Genomic DNA, 10,970 nt, shown 5'->3' on the forward strand with positions numbered 1-10,970 from the left:
CGCTTTTCATCCTATTTTATTACTTCACACCCTGTTTGCTGTCCCAAGCCAAGCACAGCCATCAGCCACAGCATCCTCACATCCCCACATCCTGCTGTGACAAAGCCATTTTGGGGGGATCACAGAATTACCTGAGTTCACAACCCCTGGTACGAGCTCTCTGACAGCCCCTCCTGCTCTGCTAGGCCTTGCAGCCCCCTCTGGCAGCCTCACAGGAATCCTGCAGCCTCTCAGAACCCTTCATATATTTTATTTTTGTTTCCCCCGTGTTTTTATCACCTGGGTAAGGGGCCACAGGCTCTGTAACCATGACACAAAGCCTGGGAGTCCAAACCTTAACAGAAGAGCCTCGAACTGCATCTCTCCCCAAGCACCTCACCCTCTGCAAGGAATCATCTCTCAAAAACACCTCTGAGCACAGTGTGAGCCCTGAGCAGCTGCAGAGTCACCTTTTTAGCCTCAGCTCTGCCCCCCTGCTGAAGCACCCCTTTCTTCAAGCTCCCTCCCCTTCCCCAAAATCCAAGGTGACAAAACCCCTTTGCCAGCGGCAGCTTTAAATCCAAAATCTCCCCGCTTGAGAATCACAAAAAATTAACTGTTGTACAAGGGAACCACCCTGGTGATGCCCTGCCTGCAGATCGGGCACTTTTTGGGCTCGGGAAGTGCCTGGTAGCACTGGTGGCAGGAGCAGACGTGGCCACACTCCAGGAAAACGCAGGATTTGGTGCTGCTCAAGCAGACCACGCAGGCGTTTTTGAGAATCTCCCCGCCCTCCGTGTTCATCAGGCGCTCCTGGGCCTGCCGGAATTCCTCCTGCATCTGCCGCAGGTGCTGCCTCTCGCGGTGGTGCCGGTATTGCTTCCGCAGGAGGAAGAAGAGAACGGCGCAGGTGGCAAAGCCGAAAATGACGGTCAGGATTTTCCAAAACCGGACGCTGGACTCTTGTTTCTGCAGCAAGGACTCGAAATCCAGGGAGCTCAGGTAGTAAGGCATGCCCTGCTTCGGGGGCTGCAGCTTGATGGTGGCGTTGTCCAGCACCAGCTCTCCCACCCCGGTCAGGGCCGTGCCCACCTTCAGCATCTGCTCCGTCTCCTGGATCCCCTTGGGACGCTCCCCGCTGATGTAGTGGCCGATGACATCCGTGAAGGATTGGACAGAGGGGTGGAATTTCTCATACACCGTCTCCAGGCTGAGCTCAGCTGCCTCCAGAGGCTTCACCACCCGGACGGTGACGCTGGCGCCGTCCTCGGCGGGGACCAGGTCGAAGGGGGTGGTGTTGGTTCTCTGGTGGATGATCTTCTCGTAGTCGTTCCTGGGGAAGGAGGAAAGGGGGAAGTGAACTGATTTCTCTCGGTGGGAAACACAGCCTGGCATGACCTGCTGGTTTTGGGGACTGCCAGAGTGGAGTTTCTTTCTGCTCATGGCACTGTCCAGGTGTGCATGAGGCCACTCCACCCTCAGTGCTCCACAAGTATTGGGGGCTTCCCCCATCCTCACCTATTTCCTCCTCACCTGCCTGTGGCATTCCCAGCTGTCACAAACCATCCCAATGGTGTCACACACCCCAGTTTGGTAATGCTTATCAAACAGCATCACTGGGCTCTGTTTCAGCAGTTCTGGGATCCTCTTCGGGTCCCCTGGGTGTAGGGATCACCCAAATCCAATTAATTTCTGTTCTGCAAGTGGGTTTGTTTTTTTGGAAATGCCATTCTCTGGCCACCTCTGTAACAAGGTGGAGCTGATCAATGTTCAGCCTGTGCTGGTTTAGTTGACATGCTCTTCTCCTCCAGTCCCTCTGTGAAAGCCCTAAAATCAGCCAAACACTCCCCATTATGGCAGCTGTCACAGTGGGGGCTACTTTGGGATCTGGCTCTGAGGAACCTCTGGCCATGCCCGAGGCCACTTCAGGTGCCCCACAGGTGTTTGGGGGTGGCAGGCACATACCAGAGGTGGGTGGTTCTGTTCCACACCATCTTGTGCTCCTGCAGCGTCAGCCTCTGAACCACCCCCTTGCAGTTCTCCACAAACTGACTGCTCAGGGTCTCCTTCACCGACCGCACCACACCTGGAACGGGAATCCAAGGGGCACGTCAGGTTTAAACAAACCTTGGAAAAGGGCTTGGAGTGACAGGACTGTGGGGAATAGCTTCATACTGACAGGTTTTGATGCGCTGCTGGGGAAGAAATCCTTCCCTGTGAGAGTGGGCAGGCCCTGGCACAGAGTGCCCAGAGAAGCTGAGGCTGCCCCTGGATCCCTGGAAGTGCCCAAGGCCAGGCTGGACAGGGCTTGGAGCATCCTGGGAATGTGGAAGGTGTCCCTGCCCATGGCAGGGGGTGGAATGGGATGAGCTTTATGGTCTCTTTCAACCAAAACCATTGTGGGATTCTAAGATGGGGGCAGAAGGGATGGGAGCTGGTGTTTTCTGCTGTCAGGAGTCTGACAGGGGGGATATGACCCGATGGGCACAGAAGGAGGAGCTGGGGATGAAATTCCCTGGTGAGGATGAAATTCCCTCACCCCTGTCTGGGGCACCGCTTCGGGTCCTGTTTGAAAGGAATGAGGGATTTGTCTTTACAAACAAACTGTGGGTCTGCTGGTAGGTAAAAATAGACACTGAGAGAGGAAAGAAACAACGGGAAGAACCATAAATTCCAAAGGAATTCCACTGACTGACACCAGGAAAAGGAAAGGGGGCGGTGCAGTTATACATTAGAAGGGGGTATGAAGCGTTTTGGGAAGTCTGCACCTCTCAGGTAACTCAGCCAATGGGGAAAGAGAGAGGGAAATGAAGATAAAAAAGACGCTGCGTCCTCTAGCAATTTGAGAGACCCCATGGGAAATGCCCAAGACCTCTCCCTTTATTCGAATAAAGTTACAGGACTCCTCTGCCTCCCTTTTGGACATAAACCTCTGGTGTTTGTGGATTAATCCTCCTGACACGACCCTACCTTCTATGACTGCATAGGGCACGCAGCGTCCAGGCGCCTCCAGCAGCACGGCCCGCAGGTCCCCGTCCAGCCGGACTTTCCTGGCGCCCTGCGGGGGGAGCAAACAGAGGCCGCGGCTCAGCCGGCGCGACCAGGCCGCGGCTCGGGGGCCGGGCCCATGCCTTCCCCCGTCGCACCCCTCGTACCCACCTCGAGCCCGCGGGCCACGCGAGCCTTCTGCCGGTAGACGGAGTAGAGCAGGGCGGTAATGGCGGTGCTGGCGGCCAAGAGCACGGCCTGCGCGGCCGAGGGCCGCCCGCCGCCCTCCATGGCCGCCAGGCCCGCCGTTACCACGGCAACCGCCCGCCGCGCTGGCGCGTGGTGATGACGTCACGAGCGGCGCTCTGGCAGCCGCAGTGCAACCATCGAGACGGGGAGTCCTCCAAGGCCGGGGAGGAGAGGGGTGCGGGGACCCCGCAAAGCCTGGTTGGGGTTCGGGGGTAACACAAATTACCCCCCCAACAGAGGCTGCGGGTCAGGTACCGTCCCCACGGAGCTTTAGGGGGATAAACCCCATCCTTGGGAGTTTGGGGGGTGGGACGGGTCGCACCCCTTTACCCCCATCTCCACCTTGGGGTCTTGGGGAGGACATGGAACTCCAGCCTCACCAGTATCTGAGGGGGGATTAGCTCAAATCCCAGCCATCCCTTAGGATTTTGGCAGCTGGCCCCAAATCCTAATGCCCCCGGCTGCGGGGGGGAGCATCCCCCGCACCTCTCTCCCACCTTGGGGGTGGGGAGCAACCCAAATTTCACCCTCTTGCTAAATCTGGGGGGCAGTGGTCAGACCAAAGCATGTCCCCCCGTGGCTGGGAGGGGATATCTCCCCAAATCCCAGCCCTGTAGCACCTTGGGGAAGGGGTTACAACCCCTCACTGGGCTGTGGGGCAGCAGCACCACGTGGAGCCCCCAGTGCAAGGGCTCAGCCTCAGGACACAGCCCCCAGCCCCACAAAGGGCCATGGCAGGGTGGCAGGTCCCTGCTGGCGGGGACACACGACCCCCCCAAACCTCCCACCCCCCATCTCCTTACCATTGCTTATTCTGGGAAAGCAGCAAACAGGAGAAGAAAAAAAAAATAGAAATTTTTCATAAATTCATAAATGATTGATCTTCAGGCCCTTGGTGCTAATTTAGAGCGGGGTGAGGAGGGGGGTTTGCAGGCAAATTCTGCACTCCAGTGGGGTCCAAGGGGCCAAACCCCCGTCGCTGCTCCCCCGACGTGGGTGGCACAGCCGCCCCCCCAGCTCTATATTTAAAAAATCAAGTTGCCATGGCTACGCGGAGCAGCTCTCCCCAGCCCTCGGTGCCGCAGGAAAGCGCTGTGGACCCTTCAGCCCCCCTCCTCGGCTCACCTTTCGAGGGGTAAACGCAATAAAACCTCCCCCCAAACCGCCTCAGTGCCCAGCTTAACTCCGCCGTCCGCCAGGGTGAGACACAGGCGCCGTCACACCGCAGAAAACACACATTAATTTTATTATTACGGCCGCTGCGGAGGAGGCACGAGAGCAGGTTCATGTGCAGGGCCGGGCAGGGTGGGGGGGTCCCTGGGGTGCAAAGCCACCCTCAGCACGGGTCTTCCTGCAAAGGGAGCCGCCGTCTTGTCCAGCTTGATCCCCGAGGAGGGTCCAGCTTGATCCCCGAGGAGGGTCCAGCTTGATCCCCGAGGAGGGTCCAGCTTGATCCCCGAGGAGGGTCCAGCTTGATCCCCGAGGAGGGTCCAGCTTGATCCCCGAGGAGGGTCCAGCTTGATCCCCGAGGAGGGTCCAGCAGCGCTTTGGGGCGCAGGGAGGGCGCCTCAGCACACGGCGGCCCGCGGCCCGCGCAGGCTGCAGCCCCTCATGTCGCTGGCCAGCCGCAGCACGGCCGCTCGCTCGGCGTCCCCCAAAGGCGTCGCGGCGGCGCCGAAGGCCTCCTCCTCCTCCTCCTCCAGGATGGAGCTGAGGCGAGGGGCGCAGCGGGCCCGCTCGGCCGGCGGGCGGTAGGGACACTTGGCGTTGAGCAGCCTGCGCAGCGGCACCAAGGGCACGAAGGCGTCGCCCAGGAGCTGCTGCTGCACGTGGCGGAAATCGCTCTGTCTCTTGAGGCGCTTGAACTCGTTGAAGGCCGAGGCCGAGGTCTGGTAGAGCAGCAAGGCCATGGCGCGCGCCTTGTCGGCCTTGGAGACCAGCACGGCGTGGCAGCGCAGCACCACCGCCTTGTTCTTCACCTGGTGCCGGTACACCCAGGCGAACACCTTGGGGTGCCGGCGGTCGGCGGCGCAGTAGGTGATGCGGTGCAGCAGGTACGCGTGGCCCGGCCGGCGGGCTCCCTTCTCGCAGGGCGTCATGCGGATGCCGTGAGGGCCCAGCGTCAGCTTCATCTTGGCCCCGCCGGCGCCCGCCTCGCTCTTGGCCCAGATCTTGCCCACCGCCTCCTCGGTGCAGCCCTCGCCCTTGGCGTGCAGGGTGACGGCGTTGCCCAGGTACCGCACCGTGTACGTCGGGTCCTCCTTGTTGAGCTCCACTTTCTGCCGCTTGCCGCGGAAGACGCTGCCCAGGCGCTCCAGCGGGCACTCGGGCAGCAGGTCCGGGCAGGAGCGGAGGAACCCGGCCAGCAGCGCCGCGTAGCTCAGCCCCGGCCCCAGGCTCTTGCCTTTGCACTTACGTTCATTTTCCACCAGCACGAACTTGCTCCGGCGCCAGGGCAGCATCTCCGCTCCGCTAAATCCCGGCCTCTTCTCGCCCGCGGCGCGACCACCCCCCCCCACCCCCCCAAAACCCGGAGCCCTAAACCGCTTTTGGGGGGGGTGTCCCGGGGCGAAGCCCCCCTACCCCGGCAGCGGGGATCCGATGCGGCTGCCCACGGAGGGTTGCGGGAGGCTGGCCGCGTTCCGGGTGCCGCCTGCGGCTGATGCTGCGGGAGCGGCGGGGACGCGGCGCTCCGTGGGCTGCTCCACCTCCCCGAGCACGCGGGGAGCCGCCGCCGAGCGGCCCCCGCCGGCTCCCCGAGCGCTCGCCCCGTGGAAATAGAAACAGAATCGGGAAAAGGATGACCGAGGGGTGGTGGGGAAATCAAGCCCTCCATCGCTATGCGGCAGGCAGACCCACCCCTCTCCCCCTCCCAGCGCCGAAACCCACCGGAGTGAGGGGAGATTTGCCTAATTTGTCAGCCCGGGGGAATGATTTTGGGAGGGTCAGGGGATGGCTTCTAACACTGGAAAGACAAAAAGGGGTTTTTCCTCCCCAAATCGGTGCGTTGCACTAAGGTGTGTGCCGAGATTTGCAGATCCTGCAGGTTTGCTGGCTTCTTTTTTCCTACAAACCTCCCATTTCCCCCTGTTATTTCCAAGGCAGTCAGACCTCCTCGCTGCTCCTCTCCTTTTGGGCTGAGCTGGCTTTTAACCTGTTGCTTTTCTCTCTGGCCAAAGCCCTAGGACAGCTTCTCTCCAGGAGAAATGGAATGCTATTTCCCCGTGGCACAGCTCAGGAGGGATTTTTGGGGAGCACTGCGAGGTTTCAGCCCTGCAGTGGAGTCTGAGGCTGCTCAGGATTCAGAGCCTTTGGCTCAAACCCTGATTTCCACTTTATTTTTATTTTTTTTTTTACCATCTGGACATAAAGCAGGGAGACCCCTGGGCTTGGGGACGCTCTGTTTGCCTTGGGATTGAAAAATGGGGAGGAGGAAGGGGTAAAATAACACCATGTGCCCCCCCTTTTAATCCATTTGGCGAAGAAAACCAGAGTGGGGTGTTGCAGGGAACAGGAAGCCATTTCCCAGCAGCTTCCCAGATTTTCTGCTGTTTGACTGAAGCAAATACAACCTTAAAATAGCAGCTTCACAGGCAGGCAGCACCAACCCCACTCTCTCACTGCCGCGGCCTTGACAGCCTCATAGATTTTTGCAGCCAAAATAATAAAAAATGCATGAATTTGTCTGTTTTTCAGCTTTTTTGATGCAAACATGGGCTGTGTGGTTTGCTGCGGGTGCAAGGATGGTTTTGGGGGGATGGCAATTAGGGAATTAGTGCTGATAAGGAAGATTTCTATCCATGCTAGCCTCTGTCTTTCATAATTTCTATTCTTACCCTCATTGACTGAGGTGAGGACTGTGTTTACTTGCTTGGTATGCATATTGAGAGGGCAGGTGTGAATCTACCCTGAAAGCTTCTTTATTTACAGATCCCACATTATTGGGGTCGGGGTGGGGCCTTTTCACTGGTTTGATGCCACAGTGCCACCCACAAGTTGCCCTAGGACTGGTTTTCCTTTTTGCCCCCAGATTTTTGGGGACAAAGGAGACTGCACTGCATTTTGTATAGGGGAAAACAACCTGGATTAGCACTTAAAAACTGAAAAAAAAAAAGGTTGTGGGCTGATAATCCATCTTCTCACTCACTGCCCTGGCAAATAGTGAACTGTCATTGTGTTTCCTGGTTATCCCTTGGACAATACCGACCTCAGCATCCCAGCTTTGGATTCTTGGGGTGCCTTTGATGATCTCACTGTCCCATGCTCTGTTTCAGCTCCTGGAATTTCAGCCCCATCAGAAGCCACTGCCAATTTGGACGCTGCTTCCCAGCCTCTTGTGGCTCTTCCAGCAGCAAGATTTGGTGGCAAAACCACCAGGTAAAGTCAAAATCCTCCAAAATCTAACAAACTGGCCAAAAACCCCAGTGATAAATCCCTGGGTGCTGTGACACCCATCCTTGCAGCTAGAAAATGGGGCAGGAAGCTCCTCAGGCAAGGGGAAAAATAGAGAAATCTTTAATTAAAAAGCAATTTGATGATCACACGAGAGCCCTTTACCTTGTGTGGGCTGATTCCTGTGAGAGCAAACTGAATTTGGGCTCCAGCATGAGGGAATCTCAAATTGGGCTTTTGACCACTTGTGTCTTCAGCCAGTTTCCCTTGCTGCCTGTATTTAGAACACCTGGGAAGACATGATATATACAGATATTAATTTTTATGCTTTCAATCATATTAATCTATTTATTTTGATCTCACTGATCAGGAGCTGTTCCTTCCCCTCCAGGAATGATTTAATGAAATTTGCCTGTGGAGCCACAGAACCAGTTTTGAACTGATGAGGAAAAAAAACCAAACAAGCAACTCCGGCACGGTGGCGGAAAAATGATCTGCAGGGACAGAGAAAGGAGGAAGTAAATAATGAAAAGAGGAGAAATTGGAAAGAATGAGGCAGCAGGCAAGGAGAGGATGTGGGAATCCCTGAGCATGATGCTTTGGGGGCCAGGGCTGCCCCTGAGGATGCTTCCCGGAGCTCAGCTGCGTGCCGGGGCGTTATCCCGGCGTCCCGGCCAGCCTTTTTTCCAGGCGAGGAAATATTTAACTGCAGCGTCAGCAGGCAGAGCAGGCGGGTGCAGAAATGGAGAGAGGCGGGCAGCACCCTGTCCCTGCTGTCCCCACAGGCCAGCCTCAGGGTGACCATCTCCAGCTCCTGCTGCGCCGCAGCCGGGAGGCCAAAAACTGCGCTTATTGCCCCTACAGCCGCTTCCCGGTGGGAGCTGCGCTGCTCACCACCGGTGGGGAGATCTTCTCGGGTAAGATGGGGATCTGAGACCCCCCTCCAGGGATTTTGAGGTGCCCCCAGCAAGTTTTGGGTCATGTATGAGGGTGTAGCGGGGTCATCCCGGGGTGTTGGTGTTGTGTGTCCTCCCCCGCTGCCTCTTGGCAAGTCGCCATCCCTGACCGAGCCAAAGATCACAACGGATGGGAAAGCGGGGCAAGCGGGGAAAATGGTTTTTATTTGTAAATTCCCTAAGAAAAAATGAGGTTTTGGGTGGCTGATAATGGGGTTGTCCCTGCAGGGTGCAATGTGGAGAACGCCTGCTACGGCTTGGGGATGTGCGCCGAGCGCACCGCCATCCAAAAAGCCATTTCCGAGGGGCACACCAGCTTCAAGGCCATGGCCATCGCCAGGTGAGGGTGCTCTGAGAGCTGGAATGCTGAGGGATGGCAGGGGGAACCAGCAGGAGAACCCCCGGTGCTCCTCAGGGACAGCTTCTTTTGCAGCAGCCCCATCTTTTGGGGAGGGAAATAAAGTTTTTTGCGTGGTGATTTTGGAGGAACTGGGGGGTAAATCTGTTGTTGCTCTGTATTTATCGGGGCATGAAGGTGTTCTGTAGGTGTTCTCCCCTCCTCTGACCTCAGGGCTGAGCTTTGTGCCCTTCTCTTTTGGCAGTGACATGGGGGACCACTTCATCATGCCCTGTGGTGCCTGCAGACAAGTGATGAGAGAGGTGACAGCTCGTGTGGGGCTCATTCCCTGACCCCAAACACCATCCCCTGACCCCAGGCATATCCCCCTAAAACACCTGGAGGTACCAAGAAGGGTGGAACCCCCCATCCTCAGCCTCAGGGCTGGCTCCAGGCTCCTCAAATTGCATTATCTGCTGGGAAAGGGGCATTCCAATGCTGGGTGGGTGTTCAGTGGGAATCCATTAGCTCGGCCTCCCCAGGGTGTTTTATTTCTCCAGGTGCAGGGTTTTGCCCTCAAGTCCTTGCTCAGGCTCTGGCCAGCCTGGAAATGGGGGTTTTTCTGCAAAACTGAGCTTTCCAGGTTCTGTCCTGCTCTCATCTCCCTCCTCCACAGGAATCCCAGCACCCACAGCCCATTTTTGGGTTATGAATATTTAATGGGTTGCGGGGCTCTGCTCGAGGGTCAGATTCAGCAGGTTCAGAGACACTGGGGCTCACGCTGGTGGGGTAAAAAACACAGGGTCTGAGCCCAAAATATCCTCTGGGGGAGGGAATGCTGGTAAGCCAATCCAAAAGACATGCAAGAGAGGAGGATGCTCCCTGTGAACCTGGGGAAAAAAGGGTATATTAGTAATTTTGGGAAAAAATGCAGGTTCTTCTTCTTCTTCATAAGGCTCTTCTTTCTCCTCCTTCAGTTTGGCACAGACTGGGATGTCTACCTGACCAAAGCAGATGGCACCTACATTGTCAAGAGGCTGGAGGAGCTGCTGCCGCTCTCCTTTGGCCCTGAGGACCTGAAGAAGGTCTGAGCAGTGTGGCCACCACCAGCCTTTGCCCTTAGGCACAGGGGACAATGGTTTTTTCCCCAATTTCCTCAGCCTGTAAGCAACCTTTTGGGAACAACACAGTGGGAAATGTGTTTATACTGTTAAGTTGCCTGTTCCTCTGGCTCATCTTCTGATTCAGTGTTGATTTGCAGACTCCAGCTCCACCTTGCCCTGAAGAAATAGCAAAATCAATTAATAGAAATTCCCTGTTATTAGTAAAAAAAGGCACCCAGACGTCCCTGTAGGCAAGGGAGGACATGGGTTTCATGCACAGCTCAGACAGGCTTTGGTACAGAAACCAGTCCTGAATAATGTAAAATCATTGCTTGGGAAAGTGCTGGATCCTTCAGCTCTAAAGAGAAGCGAAAGCAAGAAGGAAAAGGTCCATCAGTGCCAGAAGTAATTAGTGAGCCAATCCAGATTAGGTGGATTGCTGGAACAGGATGGTTATCGCACTGAGCGTGTCCTTTGCTCGTTTCTACCCAGCTTGTTTTCCTTGCTTTTATTCTGTTTGGGGTGAAGAAGAGGACAAGGGGTTTTTGGGGATTTCTGGAGGGTTTTGTGCCTCCAGGGTAATGCTATTTGTTGATTGTACTGCTGATTTACAATACAATGATGAATGAATTCATTACATTTCCCAGCCAGCGCTGGGTTGAGCATTTCTGCCATGCCCAAGTGAAATAAAAGCAGTTCTGGTTTATCTCTTGCAGTGGTGAAACACAGGGAGAGGGGTCCTGGGGCTGTCCTGCAGCCCAGGAAGGGCTGGGGAGTGCTGGATGTGCCCTGGGAACCTCATGAGGTTCAACAAAGCCGAGTGCAGAGTGTCAGGGCAGCCCCCAGTACCCATACAGGCTGGAGGATGGAGAAGACTCCTGCTGGGAAGCTCTTGGAGATGCTGGTGGATGAGAGGCTGATGTGCCTCGGCTGTGGGGCTGATCCCACAGCATGGGAGGGAGGGAT

The 10,970-nt window shown here is 56.4% G+C and overlaps 3 protein-coding genes across 3 annotated transcripts; 1 reads left to right on the forward strand and 2 right to left on the reverse strand.

Annotated features, from left to right (window-relative positions):
* Positions 1-3,276, reverse strand: MUL1 (mitochondrial E3 ubiquitin protein ligase 1). Its single transcript, XM_005528267.3, has 4 exons — positions 3,139-3,276; positions 2,950-3,037; positions 1,945-2,065; positions 1-1,312 (listed from the first exon to the last, which is right to left on the reverse strand). Exons 1-4 carry the CDS (start codon positions 3,256-3,258, stop codon positions 592-594), a joined length of 1,050 nt encoding a protein of 349 aa, XP_005528324.1. The 5' UTR covers positions 3,259-3,276; the 3' UTR covers positions 1-591.
* Positions 3,277-4,481: 1,205 nt separating this feature from the next.
* FAM43B (family with sequence similarity 43 member B) lies at positions 4,482-5,855 on the reverse strand. Its single transcript, XM_005528268.3, has one exon. It carries the CDS (start codon positions 5,676-5,678, stop codon positions 4,785-4,787), a length of 894 nt encoding a protein of 297 aa, XP_005528325.2. The 5' UTR covers positions 5,679-5,855; the 3' UTR covers positions 4,482-4,784.
* A 2,480-nt stretch (positions 5,856-8,335) lies between these two features.
* On the forward strand, positions 8,336-10,710 carry CDA (cytidine deaminase). The gene is made up of 4 exons (XM_005528269.3): positions 8,336-8,525; positions 8,793-8,904; positions 9,167-9,224; positions 9,879-10,710. The coding sequence occupies exons 1-4, from the start codon at positions 8,351-8,353 to the stop codon at positions 9,990-9,992; spliced, it is 459 nt and encodes a 152-aa protein (XP_005528326.1). The 5' UTR covers positions 8,336-8,350; the 3' UTR covers positions 9,993-10,710.
* Positions 10,711-10,970: the final 260 nt, after the last annotated feature.

Source organism: Pseudopodoces humilis, chromosome 24 (assembly GCF_049639895.1).
Source record: "Pseudopodoces humilis isolate 2021_Gansu_Grassland_sample_001 chromosome 24, ASM4963989v1, whole genome shotgun sequence".
Taxonomy (NCBI): Eukaryota; Metazoa; Chordata; class Aves; order Passeriformes; family Paridae; genus Pseudopodoces; species Pseudopodoces humilis.

What these genes read in the sequence shown, in the direction of transcription:
- MUL1 (XM_005528267.3), bottom strand. Translation starts at nt 3,258, where the DNA reads ATGGAGGGCGGCGGGCGGCCCTCGGCCGCGCAGGCCGTGCTCTTGGCC. An exon ending in GCGTGGCCCGCGGGCTCGAG is followed by an intron (nt 3,038 to 3,138) that starts GTGGGTACGAGG and finishes CTCCCCCCGCAG; the next exon opens with GGCGCCAGGAAAGTCCGGCT. An exon ending in AACAGAACCACCCACCTCTG is followed by an intron (nt 1,313 to 1,944) that starts GTATGTGCCTGC and finishes CTCCTTCCCCAG; the next exon opens with GAACGACTACGAGAAGATCA.
- FAM43B (XM_005528268.3), bottom strand. Translation starts at nt 5,678, where the DNA reads ATGCTGCCCTGGCGCCGGAGCAAGTTCGTGCTGGTGGAAAATGAACGT.
- CDA (XM_005528269.3), top strand. Translation starts at nt 8,351, where the DNA reads ATGGAGAGAGGCGGGCAGCACCCTGTCCCTGCTGTCCCCACAGGCCAG. An exon ending in CGGTGGGGAGATCTTCTCGG is followed by an intron (nt 8,526 to 8,792) that starts GTAAGATGGGGA and finishes TTGTCCCTGCAG; the next exon opens with GGTGCAATGTGGAGAACGCC. An exon ending in GCAGACAAGTGATGAGAGAG is followed by an intron (nt 9,225 to 9,878) that starts GTGACAGCTCGT and finishes CTCCTCCTTCAG; the next exon opens with TTTGGCACAGACTGGGATGT.